This window comes from Oncorhynchus kisutch, linkage group LG19, assembly GCF_002021735.2.
Source record: "Oncorhynchus kisutch isolate 150728-3 linkage group LG19, Okis_V2, whole genome shotgun sequence".
NCBI lineage: Eukaryota > Metazoa > Chordata > Actinopteri > Salmoniformes > Salmonidae > Oncorhynchus > Oncorhynchus kisutch.
In genome coordinates, this window is record NC_034192.2 from 3,098,362 (window position 1) to 3,123,262 (window position 24,901).

At 43.6% G+C, this 24,901-nt stretch overlaps 1 protein-coding gene across 2 annotated transcripts; it reads right to left on the minus strand.

The window, feature by feature from the left end:
- Positions 1 to 526: 526 nt before the first annotated feature.
- Positions 527 to 24,684, minus strand: LOC116352763 (AT-rich interactive domain-containing protein 2-like). 2 transcript variants are annotated; one of them, XM_031796991.1, is made up of 21 exons: positions 24,045 to 24,684; positions 23,840 to 23,933; positions 22,910 to 23,007; positions 15,706 to 15,839; positions 13,160 to 13,378; positions 12,641 to 12,708; positions 12,338 to 12,407; positions 11,842 to 12,098; positions 11,578 to 11,674; positions 11,166 to 11,375; positions 10,622 to 10,789; positions 9,902 to 9,974; positions 9,567 to 9,701; positions 9,109 to 9,299; positions 6,486 to 8,845; positions 3,971 to 4,116; positions 2,782 to 2,920; positions 2,608 to 2,699; positions 2,392 to 2,515; positions 2,097 to 2,188; positions 527 to 1,937 (listed from the first exon to the last, which is right to left on the minus strand). In XM_031796991.1, exons 1-21 carry the CDS (start codon positions 24,134 to 24,136, stop codon positions 1,826 to 1,828), a joined length of 4,971 nt encoding a protein of 1,656 aa, XP_031652851.1. In that variant the 5' UTR covers positions 24,137 to 24,684; the 3' UTR covers positions 527 to 1,825. The 2 variants fall into 2 exon arrangements, with proteins under 2 accessions (XP_031652851.1, XP_031652850.1); XM_031796990.1 differs by having other exon boundaries at positions 9,902 to 9,977; positions 24,045 to 24,682.
- Positions 24,685 to 24,901: the final 217 nt, after the last annotated feature.

The window sequence follows — 24,901 nt, forward strand, 5'->3', positions numbered from 1 at the left end:
CTGTTTCCGGTCCCAGATATAACCGGTATCTGTTTTGTAGCCAATGAAATTAAAATACTTTCAAGAAAGCATTGATATTTTTCTTGCCTTTCCATTGAACGGAATATATATGCAGTAAAATTACAATAAACATTATACCGGTAACTGGCATGAGGGCTGAAAGTTTAATTTCATAAATAGTAGCAGGAGATGGACAGTTTTAGTGACAGGGCATCAACAGGACATCCAAGTAAAAGGTAAACTACACTCAGAGCCATATATACCCAATTAAGGTAGTTTAGGGGGGACAAACCTTCAGATTGAAAACCATTCTGGGAGAGATGATCTCACAAATAAACTTTCTAAAAACAGCTCAACTTTCTGTAACTGTGTTGTAATTTGATCAATAGAATATACACATTTAGGGGAAACCATTTTCCATTTAAATGTGTATTTAAAAGGGGATGATCACAGCCATGTAACATTGTAGAACAGAGACACCCATTGCCTCCTCACACCACAAAACAAGAGCACCAAAACAAAGACAAATAGTTCAGTCTTTTATTTAAAAACTATAAACAGTCACCAAAGTAAATAAAGCCAATCTAACAGACTTATGTCTATGTATAATAGAACATCCTACTGACACTGCAGAAATGAGGATGGGTGGGCTGCCCCGCTCGGACGCTAACAGGCAGTCATTAATGTTACACAACACTCCATAGAGAGGATAGTCTGAGGACGTGAGCCGGAATGTGGCATGGTATTATGAAAAAAATAGTACAATAAAACTCCACACTATATTAACATAGAAAAAAAGTAGTGAAGAAAATATACCTGCACATAAAGCAAAGAACACAGGAGAAAACCTGTATAAAATTCCATGTATTTAAACCAATTTACAAATACAAAAAAAAAAAATGTACGCTCACTGTGCTTGTACAATGACAAACGTTTACAGTGGATACATGTTCGGGGTGAGAGAATACCTTCAATATTATTTTCTTCTACAAAATGACATGAGATATATTATTCCATACTCTTTCAGCCAGCAAAATGAGTTCTACAAGGTATTATTATACAAAAAAGTCAGTTCCACAAAAAAACTGCTTTCCCCCCATAACTTTACAGCATCAGTACCTTTGCAGAAGTATTTACAGGTTTTAAGTACATTCATCCACTGCTGAGTATAGAATCACATTAGATACAAGTAATCAGGGATCATTAAAAAAAAAAAAAAAAAAAAAGGTTCTACCAAAGTAATGCTTCTATTACTCCACAGAGCAAGTTCCCCAGTGGCTGTATCGGCATGAGAGGATTTTCTTTATATATATATATTCACAAATATTTACAAGATTATTTTCATTAATTGTAATGGTATTCATTTCAATAATAAATAAGTGAAAATATATTGACTCAAGTAAGAAAACCACGCTATCAAGTTCTAAAGAAAAACAATCGAGCCAGTCTCCCGCAGCTGCGTCTCCCCTCCCCCTCTCCAGCCATTCTCCTCCCTCGGCACAGCAAAACCTCAACGTACTGCCGCTCCTACTCAAATAAGTTCTCTGTAAATAGTCCCAGGATTACAAAAATGTGCTCGTATTTAGGGTTTCGGTAGGAGAGTCCCTCAGGGCAGCAGTCTAAAGAGCTCCCCCTCTTGGGCGGCTGGTGGAAGACCCCGTGGCAGTTTGTTTTGTTAAGGAGATGGGGGGGATTTGAGCACAGTGGGGTGAGGGAGGGGAGTCCGAAGGGCATAGTCTGGTGTTGCCCACCTGTGTGCCCCACTGTCATGACACCCCTGAAGGATGGTTCTCCAATTTTTGGGGGTGGGGTTGCTCTTGTGGGCTCAAGCTTGGAGAGAGCGAGTCAGTTCGTAAAGGCATTTGGCGAGCGTTGTGGAGACCTCCATGTTACTGAGTGCCAGCACAGAAAGGTGGCTCTCATGCCTCTTCACCAACCTGAGAAGACAGGAAGCTGTCATTAAACACACTCCATCAAACAGTAAACATACATTTGTTTAATTGATTATGATTCATCACTCCGAACAAACACAGCACGAGGAATCCTCAGATAACCCTTCTGTAAATGTGAATGTATACAAAAAATTTTTTTCTTACTTTCGACCACAGTCTGAATACTTGGCAATGTTCTTTAGCGTTAAGGCAGCAGTTAGTCGTATGTGTTTGGTCATTGGTCCCTCTTTTTCATCCTAAGGAAAATGATTGTGAAATTCATCAGCTACAAGATATATTGATAACAAAATATTTCCAAGTGGGAATATATGATAAATATGGAGTAGTCAAGGACTGCAATGTTTAACATCTTAAATCTTATTTCCAGCTATAAAATCATACATTTCTGTCAAAAGTCAACCGGACACCTTCAGTGTCAGCTAAGCTCAGCCATACTCACAGTGAAGTCCCTGAACACTAGGTTCCGAGAGCCTCTGCGTAGGGCCATAAGGGCTGCGCTCGGATGATTGACAATAGCTTTCTGTGCTCGGGGGGCTGGAGTGCTGCTTGCCACTGGCTGAGGCCTGTGGAACAATGCAAAAGACAGTCAGCCACACATAGCATCACCAGAATGGACATTAGCACTAGCATACTAAGCTAACCAGAGGGTACATACTTGGAAGTTTTCTGATTTGGGTCTTGCGTCTGTGTCGGTTCCTGCTCCAGTTTTAGTGCGGCCAATAGGGCATCTCGAGAACAGTGCTTATCCTGCAGGAAGAAAATAGGATAATTGTCAGCAAAAACCCACAAACATGGACTGATTGATTGAGAGGTGAGGGTGTAGTTTTACCTGTAGATGGGTTATGAAGGACAGTCTCTGTCGGGGGAAAGGTTCACATCCCTCCCAGAGGCACTGGCCTGGGTATAGTTCCTTGCCACCATGCTGCGTGGCTGCATGGTAGAACACTCTAGACGGCGTCTCAAACCACCTGGAAGAACACGGATATAAATGGGACAGCCAATGAACAGGCCACTTAGAGACTCAGTTCGGATGTTTTTTCCACTACCGTAATTTCTGGACTATTAAACGCACCAGAATATAAGCCGCACCCACTGAATAAAAAATAAAAAAAGTATTTTGTACATAAATAAGCCGCACATGTCTATAAGCCGCAGGTGCCTACCGGTACATTGAAACAAATGAACTTTACACAGCCTTTAAACGAAACACGGCTTGTAACAAAAATATTAAAAAAATATCAGTAAACAGTAGCCTACCAAGAAAGTCATTGGTCACTATCTTCCTCCTCCTGTGCACTGAAACCACTGAGGTCATCTCCTTCGGTGTCGGAATTGAATAGCCTCAGTTGAAATACCTTGGCCGTCTGCTCTCTGTGTGTTGACCCAGTCTTCAAGCTCATTTTCTAGTTTGGGCCATCTGCTTTTCTTCCCTCTGAAAGCTTTTGTTGTCTTTTTGCACTGAGTCAGTTCCTCACGCTGCTGTTTCCAACGTCTTATCATCGACTCATTAAGGCCAAGCTCCTGTGCAGCAGCTCTATTTCCTTTTCCAACAGCCAGATCAATCGCCTTCAACTTGAAAGCTGCATCATATGCATTTCTCCGTGTCTTTGCCATGATGAGGGTGACAAAATGACTACCGTAATCAGAATGATGGGAAGTTTGAGCGCGCTCGATTTACGTCACATTATGTGACGGTGCTCGTTTTTTTGGCGGCATGAATCTTGTGAAAGCGGGAAAAATCCATAAATTAGCCGCGTCATTGTATAAGCCGCGAGGTTCAAAGCGTGGGAAAAAAGTAGCAGCTTATAGTCCGGAAATTACAGTAATTGGTCTTTGGAACAATCAGCTCTGAAAAAGATCTGATGTGATTGATCAAAATACCAATTAGTGGAAAAAAATATCAGAATTGAGCTGCCTGTCTAAACGCAGTTTTAGTTAGCCATGATATGAACACACCTTTCACAACAAAGGACTTCTCTTTAAGTATGTCAACTCAATATGGACAGAGATTAACTCACCGTTTACAGGACTGCCAAAGACACTTGAAGTTCTGTCCCGCTTTCCTGGTCTGTTCTGGGGGTGCCACCACGGCTTGTGGCCCAGAAAGGGAGGCGTTGGGGCTGGCGCTGCCACCCTGCACAGGCTGAACCACTGTTGGCAGAGGCTGTGTAAAACCAGGGAAAGAGGCAAAGCTTTATCAGACCAAATAAGCAAGTGATATTTTGTGTTGTATGATTGTGTTTGACTATTCCCCAAATAAAACAGTCACAATTTTTTGTTGTTGCATTTCTTTTACCTTTTTAAAAAGTATGACAAGATAAATTGGTAAATTAAGCTAATTTTGAAGAAACACATTTTGATTCTAGCCTAGCTACCCTCTGCTTACAATAAATTATACAATATGAATAACCTACTACCTGCTTATTAGTTATTTTCAGAAATGAATTAAACAAAAATATGAACAGAGTTTGAATAAATTATTCAAGGTCCTAGATCCTGAAGACTTTCATCGTCGATCTTGTTTTATGCAAGTCATTTACAACTGTAAGCCCTGCATTGTTATTCGATGAAATTAAAGATCACACACACCTGCCAATCCAATAAGTGCAATATAAAACACAATTGCATCTTTTCAAAGTCAGTCTGTATAAATCATTAAATGGCCTCTAACCCTACTCATCACAATGCAGTTGATTTTCCTAAATAACAGCAACAGAAGCCTTGTAGTTGCATGTGATGGATAGACATTTAAGGTCAGATGTTTTACTTGCAAAAACTCAACCCCCCCCCCAAAATAACACAATATTTGCATCATTGACAGATCCACTTTACAAAACAAAATGCATGACTACATTTTTTTACCATAGAGAATCAGACAAATGTAGGCTACACTCTGTCTGTAAGGCTTCTTTGCATACTCAAGCCTATCTGGAATTACAACACTAAGGCTTTCCTGGAGATTGGTTGGCAATCCTTTGTAGCCTATAAAATATTGTAACATTACAATTACAACCAAACACTTTTCTTTATAAAATAATTCCCCCCCAGGGCGTGAAATTAAGGGCTTCCCGTTGTCCCTGGAACAATAAAAAAATATGTCTACGGTTCATAACAGACTTGGGGATGACAGATCCCAAATTCATACAACCACTGCACATTAAAACACTTTAAAAAGCAACGAGGCTGATGCCCCAGATCAGACTGTTTAGCTTAAAATGTTGATAACGTTTTATTTCTTTATACAATAAACTCAATGCGCACTTGGCTGTAGGCTATGCACAAATGTTCCAAAATGCAATTTGCAGGAAAACATTGTTCTCAAAAGCACACCGCATGAGATATGAAAATATCTGTTAGAAATAAAGCAAGGGGAGATCTAAAGATGCAGCAACTAGCATGGGTTACTAATGACTAGGATTATGCTTGGCTACTTTGAAACAAGGTAAGACGTGCTCCATTAAATGACAAAATATCAAGGTTTCAAACAATTACGTTAATAGATAAAGGGCAACTCCACCAACCTCTTGTTCATTATCTCCAGCACAAAACCAGTTTCCACATTTATAAAAACCGTGCATTTATACATCTTGTAGGAAAAAATCAAAAGTAAAAAAAGTTATACTAAAATACATTATCAGTTATTTTCAAACACAGATTCAGTGATGGAGGTATTTTCTTGCTCCCCACCTTGGGCTAAAAACACATTGCAGGTTGATTTACATGTAATTTTTTTATATCTTACCCTATGATGTCACAGAGAAGCATTTCTTTAGGACTTTCCTTCTCATCTTTGTAACTACAGATTGTAAAAAAGTGCTGATTTCACATATGTATACACTGGACATGATAAATGAGGTCGAAAAGTGGTGGAATTGCCCTTTAAATAGCTTCAAAATGCAGACCCCAATCAAGGTGGGTGATGTGCGGTGCGCAACAGGCCGGTCTTGTGACCATTTGATCTGAACGAACCGTGCCTTGAGTATGTCGAATCAAGCCTTTAGACGTTAATGGTCCTTCATTATATTTTTCAAACATGACTGGTGTTCAACCTATATTTATGTTATTAAAAGTCTGGCTACATTTTCTGGTGCCTCCCTCATGTCAGCATTCAGCATCGGTTTGGACGCGAGGCTGTAGCCAACATGCATATCATCTACACTTTGACATGTAGGCTTTTTTATTAATGTGCATAAAAAATAGATTGGAATATTATTCCAATGTCGGCCTCTGATCCGAGTAATTGTTTGATGTGAAAAAAGTTTATTACTCTTGTCCAAACTTCAATCTATATTCTTCTTGTCCAAGCATCGTTTTTACTTGTCCCGGACAAGAGGACAAGCGTTAATGTCGAGCCCTGCATTTTATGTTTGTGAAGAAAAACAGTCACATGTTTTACCAGCAGGGCAAGAATGTCAATGATCCAATGAATTATTCAAGATAAGTCATCAATCTAATGAGCTTGCTAGCCAACTAAGTTGGCACATCTTGCAAAACTGGGACAAGAAACAAATTGTTGAGTTATGTTTAACTCACCGTAGAGCTGGATGCCTGTATGGTGGAGCAGTTCCTCTGCTGCGTGGCATTCTCTATTGCTACTTTGGCTACTGTGCTTGGGTCGGCTCCAGCAGGCACGGCCACCATGGTGGCACTGCAGCCCGCCTTGTTGGGGTCGCTGATGGTGATGATCCTCACTCCCACCTTACAGGGAATCACAGACGCCCCCTTGTCCTCCTCCGCCGGCCTCTTGTGCGCACGGCTCTCGCCGCTCAAACCATTGGCCGGCAGGGTCCCTGGCCCCGTGGCGCCCTGGGAGTTTACAGTGACGGTGGGAAACAGCTGCTGCCTGAATGCAGGCAGTGCGTAGTTAGGCCCCGGCCCCATAGGTCCGTTAGAGAAGGGGCCTGTTGCCTGAGGCCCATTGGCAAGGCGCTCTGCCTGCTCAGCTTTGGCAGTATCCTGCTGGGGGACAGAGGGCTCCTGGGGAGCCCCATGCAGTTTCTGAGGAGGACCCACCTCCCCGTTCCCCAAGTGTTTGGAAGCGAAGTGATTTGGAATGTTTTTGCTTAAGTGGGCACCGGTGGAGGCGTCCCCTCTCTCAAAGTCACAGACCCCGTTGACGAGAGCCTTTTTGGGGTCGACATGGCCCTCCTGTGGGTTAGCCAGGCCAGAGGTCTGCTTCCCGTTGGTGGGGCAGCTCTCGCTGGCTGGTCCGTTGGCACAGGCCCCCTGGCTGTTCCCTGAGTGGTATGGAGGTAGACTGGAGTCCATGCACTTCCTCCCGTTAAGCAGCTTGGCCCCTGGAGCGTCGGCCCCTGCCAGGTCCCCGTTGCTGGTTTTGGTGCCAGCCCCATCGGCCAGAGAGGAGTTCTCCATCACCTCGATCTTGCGTTCGTGGATGTGCAGACCCGTGGCGTCCTTGGCCTCCTCCTCCTTCTGGCAGATTATCTTGTCCCCCCTGAAGGGCGGCGGTGGCCCGTGGAGGGTGTTGCCTGTCTGGACCGCTGGCAGGCCTGGTGCAGCGGCTCCTTGGCTGACCTGGGCGGCAGCTGCAGAGGCTGAAGTGGTGAAGCCTGTGTTGGGCACCACAGTGAAGGTGACCTGGCCACCAGGAGCCTGGCCCTGGATGATGGTGGCGGGGCTGCTGGTGGAGATGAGCTGCACCGTCTGGAGAGGCCCCCCTGGGGACTGGAGCTGGCTGGGGACCAGCTGTACATTGAGCTGCTGGGGCTGAGGCTGGCCCTGTGAGGCCAACTGGTAGAGCACCTGTGGGCTTGGGGCACGCTGCGTGCTGCTAGGGGGAGGCACCTGGGGCGCGGGCAGAATGAGCTTTCCGCCCGGCGTGGAGGGCCGCTTTGGAAGCAGTAACTGTTTGATCAGGCTGGACTCTGTGGAGGTAGGCTGGGGGGGCGGCTGCTGCTGAGGCAGGGGTTGGGACTGAATCTGAAACTGCTGCTGGGTGTGAAACTGCTGCTGGGGGTTCAATTGTTGTGGTTGCCGTTTGACCGACAGCATCTGACTGACAGAAGCAGAGCCCTGCATTGGGATCTGGGTGTTGGAAGGAGTGGGCAGGCCCTGGGGCAGTGGAGCGATGGTGGAAGGGCAAGGTGGGGGTTTGGAAGGAGCGGGAGGCTGTCCTGCCAGTTGGATGGCCTGGCCACCAGACATGGTGGAGGGGTTGGCCAGAACAATCTGATGGATAGCCGGGGCATAGGCCTGGTTCTGCTGGAGGTTGGGGCTGACGATGACAACGCTGGACTGCTGCTGCTGGTTATGAGTGGCTGTTGGTGGTCCACTGGCCTGCGAGGGTGCAGGCTTGGGGGCGATGTTCTGGAAAGTGACGCGGGAGCCCTGGGTGTTGGACACGCCGGCAATGGTGAACACCTGGCCCCCGCCCACCTGGAAGTTTTGCAGCGAGGAGCAGGGGGCCGACACAGCAGCGTAGTGTGGGGGGGAAGAGAATACAGCCGTCTCCTGCTGGGGGCCCTGGGAGAGGGCCTGGGGTACTGAGGAGGGAGTGTGTGGCAAGGGCGGCCGTTGCGCGATGGGCACCCCCTGAACCCGCGCCGTGAAGATGTGGCCCTGCTGTACCTGTTGGAACAGTGTGACTGGGGTCCCGGTAGGCGCCATGACTTGTTGATGGTGGAGCTGTTGGGCCATGCTGGGGCTGTGGTTCTGGACCACCTGGCCAGAGGTGGGGATGGAGCTCTGGACCATGGCCGTCTTGAGGATATCCCCTGGCTTGGCCTGCTGAGCAGGGTTGGGGTGCTGATGCGGTGAGGCCTGGGGGTGAAGGGGGAGCCGAGGAACAGTCTGAGCCACTTGGGGGTGAGGTACACCATCCTGCATGGTGGAGGCCACCTGTGGCGTTGCCGGGTTAGCAGTAAGGCTGGGGACTGGAGGCCGGGCAAACCCAGGATACCCAGGAACAAAGCGTAAACACAGAGAGAGATACAACAAAGAACACATTAGAATCATTGACTGAGGTCTAATTTGCACAACTGCAAAGTATGTCTCACCATACTCCAAGACAACATGTATAGCAACTATGTCTTCTGACGTTTGCTGTGATAATTCAATTTTAATGCAGTTTGCTGTGATAACATTGAATTTTAATGCCACTAACTACAAAATGTAGTTAGTTGTACAGTGAGTTTACCTGACGGGGATGCCTGGGGGTCGACAGGGACGTCGTGCCTGGGCCCTGGTGTGGGGCTAGCCTGCTGCTGGTAGTACAGCTGGATGGGCAGTGGGATGGCCCTCCGTTTGACCCCCACCACGTGTATGTGTGCCTGAGCATTGGGCTTGGTGTCCTCCAGCCGCTTCACTGTGTGGTTTGGGAAGATTGTCCTACAAAATGATAGAGACATGGTGTGAGTGCAGTTGACACTAAAACTTTGTCAATCATGCTTCTCAAAGTCATTGAATTTGGACCACTATATTGTAACTTGTCCATAGGGTGATTTCTTGGTTGAAAACACAACATGAATGAATATAAGGCTTCCAGGACCACAGTTGGAAATTTTTAAAAAACAATATAAACTTCTAGTTGTGATTTCTCCAAATGATGGTTTTCAATGAAATCTATTGATTTAATATGGGATTATGCCAACCAACCGTAGACATTTGAGGAAGCCTTGGGAGGCCAGGATGCCAGCGCGTCCCATCTTGCTGCATGTGGTGAGGTACTCCGAGTACATCTCTGAGCGCAACACGGAGCTCTCGCCGCTCACCTCGAAGTGGGCGTTTAGCCTGGTAGAGACAAAGGGACTCAGAATGTATCTATAGCTACTCAGGGGTCAATTGTGACCAGCAAGCTGACTGCTTGACCCGAGAACTACCGTTCAACTTACAGAGAAACTAAAGAGCTAAGATGTGTCACGGAGAGAGCATAACTATGAGAGGGTGTGTGTGTGTGTATGAGAGGGTGTGTGTGTGTGAGAGAGACTCACCACTGCACTGTAAACTTCTCCCCATCTAGCTCAACAATACCAGGAGGGGGAGTGGACTGGACAGGGACTCTTGCTGCTGAAGTGAGATATGACATCATTATTGAGTCAAATTTGATCAACTTACAAAAGTTTTTGAATAAACCCATTCTCTATGCTGAAAACACTTTTGTTCTGATGGGAGACTGAACTGTCAAATCTGCAGAACAGTGCTCCCTTCCTACATGGTGTGTTTAGTGTGCTGTTCCTCATTTTTCCCCACTAGGGAGCAGTGACAGTACTGTACAAGCAGACTGCTATGTTTACCCTAGCTTGAATTATTCTTAGCACCTCATGCAAACATCAACTTTAGCTGATTGATTGCATACAATACGGGTACACCAGTTTGCCTGATCATCCATGTTTCTAAATCACCAACGGATGGAAAGTCTCTATAGAAGAGAGTGGATGCAGAGGCTTATGGGAGGCGTAAACTGATGAGCTGTCAGCTTTCGATCAGTCTCTAACGTACACGACAAGGAGCAAGGCTCCACGGAGCTGAGCCTATAATCTCAGGCCATTGTCTCAGGGAACTGTTCCTTTATACCATATGGCTAATTATTGCCCTCACACAACTTGCTCTAAATTCTGATTTTATGTACAAGATTAATATAACCTGGCTTCATTTAATTTCTATGTGCATCTGAAGATCAGGGGACAGGGTTTAAGTGTTAAGATGCTCACCTGGGATGGGTGCGCCCTGCAGCGGAGCAGGCAGCTGTTCTACAAGCTGCGGCCGCACCTCGGCCACCTGGCTCTGCCCAGCAGCCTGGTGCTCCATCAGCCTCACGGCCGTCAGAGCATCCGGACCAAACGTGTGCAGGTCCACTGACACCAGCCGTACCAGCAGATCTGCACAGGGACACACATATACACCGTTTAACAATGTACGTCTAAATTGTTGCATGACGGTTGTTTTTGATTTCCCAATTCTGAAAATCATTGAATTTCCTATTCCTCCAAGAGACGACAAATATCTTCTGTGCAACCAGTTTGTTTCCCAATTCATGTAGCTTGGTTGCTGTGCCATGCTAAGAGACTATACTTAATCAAACTGTACTCAAACACTCCATTAGTTGTTAATGCTATACATACACTTTATCTTGGTTAGACGGTTCTCCATCCCCTCCATTCTGGTTGGTTGTTTATACTACTGCATGTATCCTCAATCCTGACTAGTGTCTAGGTTACTAGTACCCTGTTTAGGCCTAGGTTGTTGGTAACTCACCTATGCTCCTGTCCACGGAGGCGATCTTGCTGCAGGGGATCTCCCCCAGCTGGGCCAGCAGGTAGAGGACCTCCAGGGAGGACATGAGGAGCATGAGGTCAGGCAGCGACAGCAGGCTGATCACCTCACGGTATGACTCCTGGTCCACGTACTCACAGATCAGCACGCTGTTGTCCTCCGCCTTGCTCAGATTACCCAGGATCTCCATGGCTGAGGGGAGGAGGAACAAATAGTCAGGCTCTGGGGAAAATCATCTATACTTTTATCACAATTTATGCTTACTGTTTTTACATAAAGACATGAAGTTGCTTTCGCATTACAAGGCCAGTGATATAAAAATAAATCTGACATTGAATTTGTATTAAAAAGACCCAGACACTGACAAAGATAAAGTATGGGCTCTGACACTCACCCCTCATCTTCAGGAACCTGTCCCTTGACATCAAGCATTTGGTGATGGTGTGAAACATTAGGTGGGTTGTTCGAAAGTCAACAGGATCTAACTGAAGCTATTGGGAGAGAAAACAGATATTAATTCATGGAATCATCAATAACACAAATGCTCTGGAACAGCTACAGCCTTGTCTAACATTTTCACTGAATAGTACTAATTAGCTCCATACTGCACGAAAGTAATAACATTCAGAACATAAATATAACAGTAAAAACGCCTCACCTCTGCGGCCACGTTGCCGAGTGTATCCAATCCCAGCTGCCGTAGGGAGATGAAGTGGCAGTGGGCGCACAGTAAGAGGAACCGCAGACAGGTGCGGTTAGCAGCAAGCAGTTTGACGTTGGCCTCCTCGAAGGAGAGGTTGCGGAGGATGACTCCCACCTGCAGAACCCGCTGACCCTCGATGTCGCCGATGCCTAGGTTGCGTGGAGGGTGGAAGAGGGCGCCCCAGCGCTCGTCCCCCAGCGTAGTGTCTGTCACTGGGAGAAGAGCAGAGAGAACAGTGAATGTCTGATCCCCCAAGGACATCGAGGGTCTGAGCAATGGTTTTTTAAGAGTCTTTATGAGAAATCTTCAAATACTTTATTACACAAAAAGTCCACAAAACAATGTTGCCGTAATATTTATTGGACGTGCCATTTTTACCATTGTTGTGCAAAAAATATTTTATTGTGCCATGGGTCTTTTAAAATTGGGTCGGTCAGCATAAATTGCTTACCTTGTGTCAGGCTGGTCTTGTCCCAGATGAGGTCCCGGACTTCAGAATCCTCTACCACATCCTTCCAGAACTGTAGAATCATAGTCACAGATTATTATTGAAATACTGACTGCAGAAAAGATGCATTGCTACAAAAAACAAGAGCGGTTAAGGCTGATGTACTCCCGCGAGGACATCACACCGTATTCACGAAGATCCCTGAACAGCTGGAGGCGAGGCAACCGTTTTTTTTCTCCCTCCAAAAGCCTTGTAAGTTACAAACCTATAGTATACATATATAGTGAGTCTTTCAGTCAAATCTACCTTCATGAAGTCCCGGGAGGTTTGCTCCTTCCAGTCCATCCCAAATACAGAGGAGAAGCTGCCTAGTGCTGCAAATTCACAAGAGTACTGTTAGAGAGAACATTCCAACCCTTACATTCTGAGACAGAAGGTACTTTCACACCTGAGGGATCACAACAACAAAAAAGGTTCTGCAATGGCAGTGCCTTGAAAAGGAATGCACAGTGTTCACATTTTGTTGTGTTAAAGCCTGAATTTTTGCATTGAACACAACCTTCTTCAGACTCTAAATGAACAAGTTTACCAAGGAGGTAATAACTAATCTAGTCTCCATACAGGCAAATGAAAGGGAATAAACAACTGACTCCCCATTTCCACTTTCCCAAAAAGGGAAACTGAGCACAGTAGTGCGAGTGTCTCAACATTTCCCCCAAGTTCCCATGATAGACAAAGATTACAAACACACATCTCTCTAATTACTGTCCTGCAAAAATAGATTTGGATACTAATGAAGAATATTTAAAGGTGTTGAAGACGTACAGTCATCGAAGACACCTGCATGTGCCAGTAGCAGCGTGATGAGTTTGGGGTCTTTCTCCAGCTGCATGGCATGCTTGCTCTCGTTGGAGAGGAGAGTGCAAACGTTGATTGCGAAGTCCACTTCATTGGGCAAGCCCGACAGGAGAGAGAGCACCAGTTTGTTATAGTCGCATGGGGCCGTGAACTCCATGGACAGCCCATAGCTTTGGCGGAGATAGTCTGGGGACAAAAAACAACCACAAATCCAGTTGTAATTTCAACTTCAAAGTGAATGTAAAGAAAGCCTGATAAAAACATACAAAAACATTACATTGTTGCGCTATAAAGACCTTGAGAAATTATGATTTAGGAGTTTATTTAGACTGCTTAAAAAAATGATTGCAACTGCATGCACTGGGACACCTGCCTGATAATGAATATGCTTTCAAAGATAGGAAACAGTAATGAAAGTCACATGCAGGGGGTGGGCTTAACAAGTGCAACTTCCTGAAGCCTCCGTCACTTGGCATAACTTTGCTGGCATGGCAATGATTGTATGGAATATTTCAGTTATTTGAAATTGATTACGGTGCAATCAATGGGATATAAATAGCCAACTCCTCACAGCTGGCAGCTTTGCATCTGTTTCACACGTGTGTGTGTGTGTGTGTGTAGCTGTCAGGACTCCTGAACTAGAGCTACTTCACACACAGCACCATGGTAACACACTGTTGCAAATTGCCTGCATGCCTGGGGAAATGACAACCTCAGTTCAGATACACTCTTACTGATGGGGGTCTCTCAGGCCTGGGCAAGATTGTATTACCATTTTTGTCCAAAGTCAAGATTATTCAAACAATTATCTCAACAGCCATATGAGGGAGGATATGAGCTTCTGGTGGCAGAGCACTGGTTTAAAGGCCCATATGTTTGCACAAACAAAAGGAGTATAAATGTAGCAGCCCAAATACTGTATGAAGTGCATTGCGTCTCAGTTCTGAAACAGCTCAAAGACTAATCCTAGTACAACTCCTCTTTCTTGGAATATAGGCTACTTTCATCATACATTTTAAGATCTTGTTGTCTTGCTAACATTCTCCTCTCTTGAGCTTTCTAAATTATATCTTGATGAATCTATGATTATGTTATGAGGTGGAATAAATTGTCTGAAAAGACAAAGCAAACAAGCCTGCAGTATATGCACATTTAGATGACTAACACATGTGTGCTTTGAGTAGAGAGAGACCTAGTTCTCCCAGTCAAGTGTGTTGAGAGGAAGTTCAGTGCTGAAGGTGGCCATAATGTTCTCCATTTGAGTCGTAAAGTTTCAACTCAATTCAGAGTTGGCGGTGTTCTTCAACAGCCCCATCACTCGATACTTGAAGAAATATCCACCTTGATAAACACACACCAAGGTTGTCCTCTGACCTAAGAGTACTTTTATTTATTTCACAGCATCCCAAAATCCACCAAAGGGTGGTTGCTTTACCTCACAGTATGGATACAGTAGAGTATCACAATATCATTTTTGCCGGTTTTACATCGTTACTGTGACTATATTGTTAACGTTAGCTGGTTGTTAACGTTAGTCAGGTGTACCTGCCCCACATATCAGGTATTTATCATCCTGTAGCTTTTTCTCCATCTTATTATTTTTTTAATATATATTTTTTAATTAAAAAAGAAAGCATGTTGAGCCAACAACGTGAGCACTTTAACCTCCACAACTAGTTCTCATGGCTTTCTCTTGTCCCTCTGCAGCAAATATACAGTATAGTGAGCATGTGTTTGGAACATCGAATCGCAATACATACAGAATAGTGATACATATACAATCTCCATACATATCTTATCGGCACCTAAGTATAGTGATATTGTATCGTGAGGTCCAAGGCAATTACTAGGGCTGGGAATTGCCAGGGACCTCACAATAAAATATTATCACAATACTTAGGTGCCGATTCGGCACGCGATTCTCATTATTCTATGTGTATTGCGATCAGATACTGTGAATTGACTGCGATTTGATGTTCCAAATATATTGCTCACCTTATGTCTGCTGCAGAGGGACAAGAGCGAGCCATGAGAAAACTAGTTTTGATCAGTCAAGGAAATAAAATAGCTGAAAAGAAGATGAGAACAAGTCATCAAGGAAAAATACTGGAGTTTTGGGGCAGGTACTACCACAAAATGAATAATGTGATGTTGTCAAAACGACATATCAAAAATAATATCCCAATATGTAACCATCTATTTTTCCCCCCACCACTAGCAATTACCCAGCCCTACCTCTCAGACACCTGTCCAATAAAATCACTCTTCTCAAAGTGTCAATAAGAAGTTTTTATCATACTTGCATCTGTTTGTTTCCTGGAATATACCACCATCCTGAAATACCACTGTCCTTTTAAGAACTAGCTCGAAAGCAAAATATGGGGCCATCCATTCAAGAATCTTTATTTTATTTCAAGTCCTAGCCCAACCAACAAGATTTTGGCAGAACTTATGTAGCCAATTATTGCTTTGTGGTTGTTTGAAGACACTTTGTAAAAGAGGGAAAGCTTTACCTGATACAGTGTGTTGCTGGTAGTTATAGGAGCAAGGGATTGCACCAATTGGAAGAGATGGTTTCGGGTTCCCAGGCTGCACCTCATCATCATCCTCGCCGAAGTGATGGACCTTTTCATACTTTTCTAAATATCTGTAGACAAAAGAGAACTTAATGCTCAGAGGGTGACTGATCCAAGACCCCACCTATTCCTACTCTCCCCCCCAATATCGAATTTAGAATGGCATCTCTATAGCAAATAATCGTGTTTCACCCGATCCTCAAATCTCCCTAACTAGGATAAGTCCTGTATCCTTAGACTGTGGTTTCAACATAAACTGTTGTGCCTCCAAATCCCTGATAACAAAACTGGACACCCTGGCACATTCCCACCATATAATTTGCCAATGGAGTATGACAGCCACTCTGAGGAATTTGGTTAATGCCTGCAATCACACAAGTAAACTGGTAGGCTACACTCCGGCCTATAAAGACTCACAAGCCTACTTCTGTGAACTCCTAACATTTTCAAAGTCCTCCTACAGACAACACTAATGTTGTCAGGCTATCTGTGCCCACATCCTATTCCAACCCCAGTCACAAAGCAATTCCACTACTCAGTCGCAGCAGAGTGGAACAAACTACAAAACGGGGCTTACAACACAACCAATGTCTCTCGCCTACTTCTAAAATCGACAGAGTGAACATGAATGACTACACGACAAAGCATGAAATGAAAAATACTGCCAGAGGGGGATAAAAATCCAATCCAAGTTTGACATAGAGACCATCGGTTATGATGAAATAATTATGTTTACGCCTAGCTGACTCAAGAATCAAAAGACATGTGCAAGTGTTTAAGCAGAGTACAAGTGATGAATCCTTTGTGCCCTATTGCTTAGGGCAAACTAGTTTATCAAGAGTCACAACCAATACCAGTATTCCTTAATATGTTTATTCAGCTCAGATGTGACACAGGTGGGGATGATATGACCTTATCACCAGCACAGACAGAGTATTCTAGACACTGGGGTGATGTCTTCATTCAAATGACCAACCGCTCAGCTGGGGAGGAATGCAGTAAAGCAGAGGGAGTTTCAATGAAAGAAAAAGACTGACAGCTTTCTGTCTAAAGCCAAAAAAGTCTACAAAAAAACCTGCAAAACCTTACTTGAGTTGAGAATGTCTAACAAGTGCTGCAGCCTTCTCTCACATGTTTAGGTAGGGAGGAACCAACACATCTGCACATTGAATATTTGTTTACACAGACACATGCTGCAGTGGTGGCAACAGAAAATACCTCACCAGTGGTAGCGTGGAAAGCCCTGGCTAAGCGCGGAGTGTGTGTGCTGCCGTGAGTCAGAGAGAGAGCTCCAATCTGAACGGAGTCCCAGTGCTGCTGCTGGTTCGCCGTGACCAAGGTAATCCCCCGTCCACGGCGCGTGACACACTGGACTATAAATACACCAACTCTCCGTTTGGAGAGGCCCTGGCTCTGCACAGCGTCATCACACACTTGTCTGGGCACGGGCAGAAGGGGAGGCGGGATGTGTTGTGGGTTCTGTTGCAGCTGCTCATGTCTGCACTTCCCTTTTCATACATGGCTGGCAAAAAGCACCCATTCTTCTGACAAGACAACAGCCAGAGTGCCACAGAAAAGCAACACAGAATTAAGAGGCCTTCTCATTATCAGTGTCCAATCAAGTTGACATTTAAAAATAATGTCATTGCATGTGTCATACCATCAGCTGGGAAAAAACAAGCAATTAAGGTGGAACAGGGCTCTTAACTTATTTTTTTGTCCCCAGCAACAACAAAACTGAAGCCATAGATCTACCACTGCAAATGGTGACTGTTTGTGAACTGATGTAATTTAAGGTTGTCCGGATCATACAAGAGCTGATAGGACATAAGAGCTACCCTCTCAATAAAGGCTGCCTCAGTGAGTGAGTGAGTGTGTGAGAGAGAGAAAATTGGGTGCCGCCTGTTGGACAAGCACACAATCAGATTGAGTAAACTAACTGGCATTACTACTGTTCTATAAACAGGTGAATATATATTATTGTACCTTTAAATTAAATGCTTGCAGATTCATTTGAGTAGACAGAGACAACTTATTAAACATGAGGCATACAACAGAGACCGATGAGCAACATTAGAAATCCAGGTTATGTAGCCTAAAGCTATGTCAATTGATAGGCTGGTTTTACGGCTGATAAAATAATAAATGGAAGCACTATATACAGGCCACTACTGAGAGTGGGGGTGGGTGAAATCCAAGTACTAGGTTGTGGACAAGAAACTGGTCTGGGGGAGACAATGGTAAACTACACTGAGAAGAAAGCTAACAACCACAATCATGGTGGGAATCACAACAAAGATAAAATAATGCCATTAGACAAAAAATAAAACACTTTGGCCTCAAGACCATGCTTAACATAATGAGAATGGTGGCCAAGTTTAATTTGTCAGCCCCCTAAATACATTTTCCACAAGTGTGGTTTGCTTGATGCAAAGTTAAAGTCAGTCTCACTTTCTATCCAACAGAAACATTTAATTTCAAACATTTCTTTGTGTGATCTGCAGAGAGCTTACCACAGTCAAAGAACATTGGGACAGCATGCCCAATCTTAGACCAGTAGCAGTAGTAGTGTTGCCTACCTCGGCTAGCTTTCGCTAGTCCCAACATCTCCAATTCCCACCCCTGGACTGTTATATCTGTGATTCAAAACCTCTCCTAGCTATTGTTGCTGACAAGGTTTAACAATTTCAAAAATAGTATAAAGGCATGGCAAGCAGATAACCAGTGACAAAATAAGGGGGCATGCTGAGGGAGAGAGCTAGCTGTGGCCTCAAACAGTGGCGGAAAACCAGAACAAAACCTAAGCAAATAACCATGGCGCTTCACCTGTAATCAAATTGCAAACAAGCAGACGTTCTATAGTTTTCTTTGTCCAACACAAAGTTAGGTCCTACTTGCCAGTCAAGTCTTGTAATGTATGCCAGGCATGAGAAATAGGATTTGGAGTAGGGAGAGCTGCTCTTCTTAAACAGTGGTTCCCGGGTGTACCTTTTTAATAGAGTGAACAACTTCTGCTGCCCATCATTCGCAACAGTTTGTCCTATCGACTTAAGTGGGGAACTATGGAGTTATTCAACTTTAGCGGATTGTAATTGTTAGGCCTACATCTGATGATAGAAAACACAAATTTCACTGTTACAGTTCATATGAGGAAATCAGTCAATAGAAATAAATGCATTAGGCCCTAATCTATGGACTTCACATGACTGGGATTACATGAAAATCAGTCAGTATCTGGTGTGACCACCATTTTCCTCATTCAGTGCGACATCTCCTTCGCATAGAGTTGGTCAGGCTGTTGATTATGGCCTGTTGTCCCACTCCTCTTCAATGGCTGTGCGAAGTTGCTGGATTTTGGCGGGAACTGGAACACGCTATCCAAAATGTAGATCCAGAGCATCCCAAACATGCTCAATGGGTGGTGACATGTCTTGAGTATGCAGAACATGGAAGAATTGGGACATTTTCAGCTTCCAGAATTGTGTACAGATTTTTGCGACATGGGGCTGTGCATTATCATGCTGAAACTATGAGATGGTGGCGGATGAATGCCACGACAATGGACCTCAGGATCTCGTCATGATCTCTGCATTCAAATTGCCATAGATAAAATGCAATTGTGTTCGTTGTCCATAGCTTATGGCTGCCCATACCATAACCCCACCACCAGAAGGCACTCTGTTCACAACGTTGACATCAGCAAACCGCTCGCCCACATGATGCCATACACGTGGTCTGAGGCCAGTTGGACGTACTGCCCAAATCTCTAAAACATCATTGGAGGTGGCTTATGGTAGAGAAATGCACATCCAATTCTTTCAACAGCTCTGGTGGACATTCCTGCAGTCAGCATGCCAATTGCACACTCCCTCAAAACTTGAGACATCTGTGACATTATGTTGTGTGACAAAACTGCACATTTTAGTGGCCTTTTGTCACCAGCACAAGGTGCACCTGTGTAATGATTATGCTGTTTAAATAGCTTTTTAATATGCCACACCTATCAGGTGGATGGATTATCTTGGCAAAGGAGAAATGCTCACAAACAGGGATTTAAACAAATTTGTGCACAGCATTTGAGAGAAATAAGATTTTTGTGCATATGGAACATTTCTGGGATCTTTTATTTCAACTCATGAAACCAACACTTTACATGTTGCGTTCATATTTTTGTTCACTGTGTTTTCCAAGCTACAAAACACAATACTTAACATATAGCAAGTTTTTAAAGGACCAGATATGTCTGCTTTGTTTTTTCATTTTGCCATGTAAAAAATAACACGATACTAGTATCGTCACAGCCCTAATTTATATGACACTGGTTTAGAAAGCAAACTGACTTTTCATAAAAATTAATATGGTATGCACAGCTTGGGTTACACCAGGAAACTGTTGACCTTGTCTGCAAAATCTTGTCGAAATAACATGCATTTCCAAAGTTTCAGCAGACTCGCTACAGTTTTATGTGGCTCGCTGATACATGAGTTTTGCTATATCATTTTAGCACCCTCTATTTAACATCAGAAAGAGACATACAGATATCAGGGGACAGAAGGGTAACACCGGATCTCTAAACGCTGTTGTCGCGTTTCACCTTTGTTGAGGTGCCAAGGCTAATCTCACTAGCAAACGATGTGTGAATGAGACAACTTGATTGCCTCGGACGTCACTTATGCATGAAAACAGCGAGGTAGTTCTAATCCAGCTCTTGTTTTGGCATTGGCATCACAGTGCTAACATCATGATGTTGGGTACAGTCTATTCACAAGCTGCATCTCAGTCTTAAGAGACCTCCTCTCCTGCACCTGAACTAAGGTGAAGGAAATTGACAGACAAAAGCCAATTTATTGTACGCAGTAGGCACAACATCAATATTGCTTACCCCCATGTATCAGGTTCAAACCAATGCAGATAAAAGGATACAAGGGGAAGCAACCACTAGACTGTTGAACTTGTGCCTCAACATGATGGTTGTAGTGACTTGAATTGAGCTGCAACAACTCATTTATTCCATGTTTGTCTTTCACATAAGTAGAATTTTTATTCCAGTTTTATTAAATGATAATCAGAGGTCAACTATTGAGTCTATTGCTCAGATTCCCAGGTTGTATGATTACTTACTATTTTCACTGAAAAGTGGCGTGGCAATGTTAATTTAAGTAGCGGTACAAGACCAACAAGCAAACGACTCCCTACTTCAATACATTTCTGACTATTCAGCGTTTGCCCTTAAGACCGCGTTGTCTTAAGGCTGTCTTAACCTGGCCAATTCAATGTATTGTTTGGTAAAGACACAGGAGTATGGTAAAATAAACAACCTATATAAGCTGTGAAAAAAATCTTCCAAGGAATGGTAGTTGTAGCCAACTTCTATGTGATCCCACTGGGCTGTGTCATGAGGTAAAACCCAGGAAAAGTTTCAGGCAGTCAGGTCAAATGCAGGCTTGAAATGGGTTAGGCCTGTGCATTTGTTTGAAAATATGAGGCAAAATAAAGCATGCATCTGGGCAGCTCCCAACAGCTCCTTCCAACCTGCTGATGTGCTGTCAGTTAGGCTATTTATATCTCTGTGTTTCAGTCAAACATTGTTTTACAGGGCTCTACACAGACTTTTTTTTACAAGGAGCACATGTGTGAACTAAGTTGGAAAATGTAGCCGGGTGCACACAAAAAATATTTGAAGTAATAATGTTAGAATCCTTCTAGGCGCACGCACTGGTGCTAAATAAAATATCAAAATAGTTGTACTTGACGATACACATATGCGAACTGTGACGACATTGCATATGTGAGTAAAATGGTCACATTGTGGAGCCCTGCATTATAAATTAGCCTATGACTCTTCAAATGACAATTTGAAAGGGGGGGGGGGGGGGGGGGGGAATTGTCTCAATGGGCTTTTGTTCCCAGCCAAGCAGCAACACACCTGTTTCTTGGTTGAAGACCATTTAGGCCTTGTTGATTGGTAGAATCAGGTGTTGCAGCTGGGCTAAAACAGCATGCACCCACACCTTGCAGGGAGGGTAACATCGCCTGCCCAATATCAAATCAGCTTTGCATGGGAAGTTAATGTTAAAATATTTTAATTCAACAAACTCTTATAGGGTATCAAGCGTTACTATTGTTCATCTGATAGCAAGAATGAAATCCTTTGCTAAAAATGCTGGAATAACAAGGACCATTTGGAAACACTTCATTACTGTGCTTGGCCTATAATTGGCTCTGCATGTAGGGCCTATATAAAATCCCATGATGACTTAAGAGGTTGGCAATAACATATTTAGGCCTATGCAGAGTTGTTCAAATCATTATGATACTTAGGTAGAGTCTGTGTGAACCTTGTTAAGAATTTGACATGCCTACAAGATTGGTTATTTGCAGACTGTTGACCTAGAGCTCTTTCAACCATTGTGAAGGTGATTAATGCAACAGGATTATTAAAGATATGTAGCTTCAACTAACTGGCAACGCAGCGTCATATAAGCAGCCTCCAGGCTAGACTGGTGAATGTGATCCTTCCTCTTAAAAGCAGGTGACCGTGTCAATGATGGCAATATTTTGGAGGGAAAGGAGACTTGAGTAGAGAAGCAGCTCCACAATGGCCACAGGCTTACTGCTGGTGAAACATCTACACCGAGGGCAAAAGGTGTTTAGGGTAACGTGCCGCTGATTGCATAGTTGTGGCAACGGCTAGCCTATTCAATTACAAAATGACCAGCCAGCATTCAGTAACACATAAATCATGGACCATTTAAAAAGCATTCCCAGTTCATGTCCCTTACTAATAGTTTAAATCTACAAAGAGAAGATGTATGGCAGAATCCCCAGCAGTAAGACATGGCATAACAAAAAAAAAAAAATATATATATATATATATAAAATAGTGATCTGCATTAACCCAGTAAAGTTTAGTAAATGTTACGTCAAAACATACTGCTATGAGGCATAAATATTTTAGCCAGGGTAAGAGCCAGGGTAAGGTCCAGTATGGTGTTTTTGTTTTCCGTGTTCAACATCTTTAAAACTGTCAGCAATGCTGGATTGTTGCATGGTCCTTTCCTGCTTCCAGCCTCTCACAATTTGTAAACATTTGCCACATGCTGTCTGAGTGTAGTAGCTAATACAAGACCATGCCACTTACCGAAGGTAGTACTGTTTTAAAACAAATGCTGCATTTGAACAACTCCTTGGGAAGTTAAAATCTTCACCCAGCTCTGACCACTGATTCTTGTCAGAAACCTGTAAAGTAAATAAGGATGTTATTATACATTTTCCAATTAAGCAATATCAGGATGCATAAAATATGTATTAAATGAATCATAAACAATCTGATTAGCATCTAGTAACAAGATGTTAATGTTAGCTACTTTTATTAGCTAGAACTGTGTATTTAATTCCATGTTTGCAAGCAACAACTCACAGCTAGCTACAGCTTGAACTGGATGGCTTACTTACAAGCTAGTGTTAGCAATCTGGCTAACATTACTTTTCTGGCAAGCCAAGCGTGCAGGCTAAATGTGGTAGCTACCAAAGCCCGAGACAACGATGACCCGCTTCAGCACAATGCTAGTAGCAATGATGGAATGAAGGCGAGCAGTCTTTATTGGGGGAATTATTTTCACGTTTACAGTTTTCAATAAATAGGCCTGTGTGCGGCCTACATTTGTCTTCAGCCATAGAGCCAAAGATGGCTAATGCGAATAACTAGCTTCCCCCAAATTATCGTAAAAAATCTACTTGCACAAAATGTTACCTATCCCCCGCGGCGAATAGTTCCTCCTAGCCAGTGCTCTGTGCCGATAATCGATGTTAAACGTGCCCGCTAATTTTGAGTTGCTCTTACTGCACTCAGACTCCGAGCAGTGCAGCTACCGTACGGACTTTCAATTCAAACCATACACAACACAAGCCACCACATTGCATAGATGGCAAACTAGCACAAGGCCGACCGCAATCCTCTCTCTCCTACAGCCGTTTTAGTATGAAATAGCTATTCGGGATGCCGAAAGAGAGTTCTCTAGCTGTTCACTGAAAACCGAGAGTGCGAAAATGCACTTTTAGTTGCACTCACCTTAGCAAATCCACCTAACGAAATGACTCTGATATAGAGAGCATTAAGATCCAGTTCTTTCCCACCCACGATAGGAATCTTCTTGAACGGCGATCTGAAGGAAAAATAATGAAATACATGGAGAATAGTATTACTATTTGTTTGTAAGCATCCATAGTCATATGTACATGATGTTTAAAGGTGTATTTAAACGCCCCATTCTCACCCTCTGCTTCGGTGAAATTGCCGCAGCTCGTCCAGGAAAGCCAGTCCTTTCCTTCGCTGATCTAGTACATTTTTCCCCGTCGAATTTGCCATTGTTTTTGCATGTAAAAACGGTTAAACCCCCACTCACTCGCTTCCTAAGACACCAAGGATCCCATACTCCGCCGGCGCTCAGTCATTCGCGAAGCTGAGTGTTTAAAAAAGTTAAAGAAATAGCTAATAGCAAGAAGAGCGCCAGCTCGCTAATAAAGACTGATGCACAGCTATACACAGAAAACAAGCCGATTCTGCAAGTTGTAATAAACACTTGGCCAGAATAACGACCGATTTCAACGGCAAACTAAAACTGCCATTGTAAAATATGCTAAATTAATAGTTTTGGTATCAAATGTGTTCGTTTGGAGTGGTTTGACAGTGTGTTACGGACGCGGCTCCAAGCAATCGCACACACTGTAGAGCGGCAGCGGGATCCAGTTCCAGACAAAAAGATCTGAGGCCTCGAGCTCGTACTGCCACGCAGCGCCCTCTACTAGAAACAACGGTATTGCACTCCAAAGCGGTTTATTGGAACAATAGACAGTGTTGTCTTTTTTAGAGCTCATCTGAAATGTACAAGACCCGTTCAAACAGAACAAAATTACTACTGTTCGTGGGGGAGGGGCGCTTTTGGATATATTATAAGAATAATAATGTGACAAGTTGACAACCATTCAAAATAGATTATTCAGAGTTTCCACATATAATTTTCCTGTGCTGTGATAGCCCTACTTTATTCTCAAAGTTGGCTATATGTTGATCAATATTAGATGCAACTGACATGCAATTAATTTGTGTAATGGTTTCATCTAAATTGTAAAG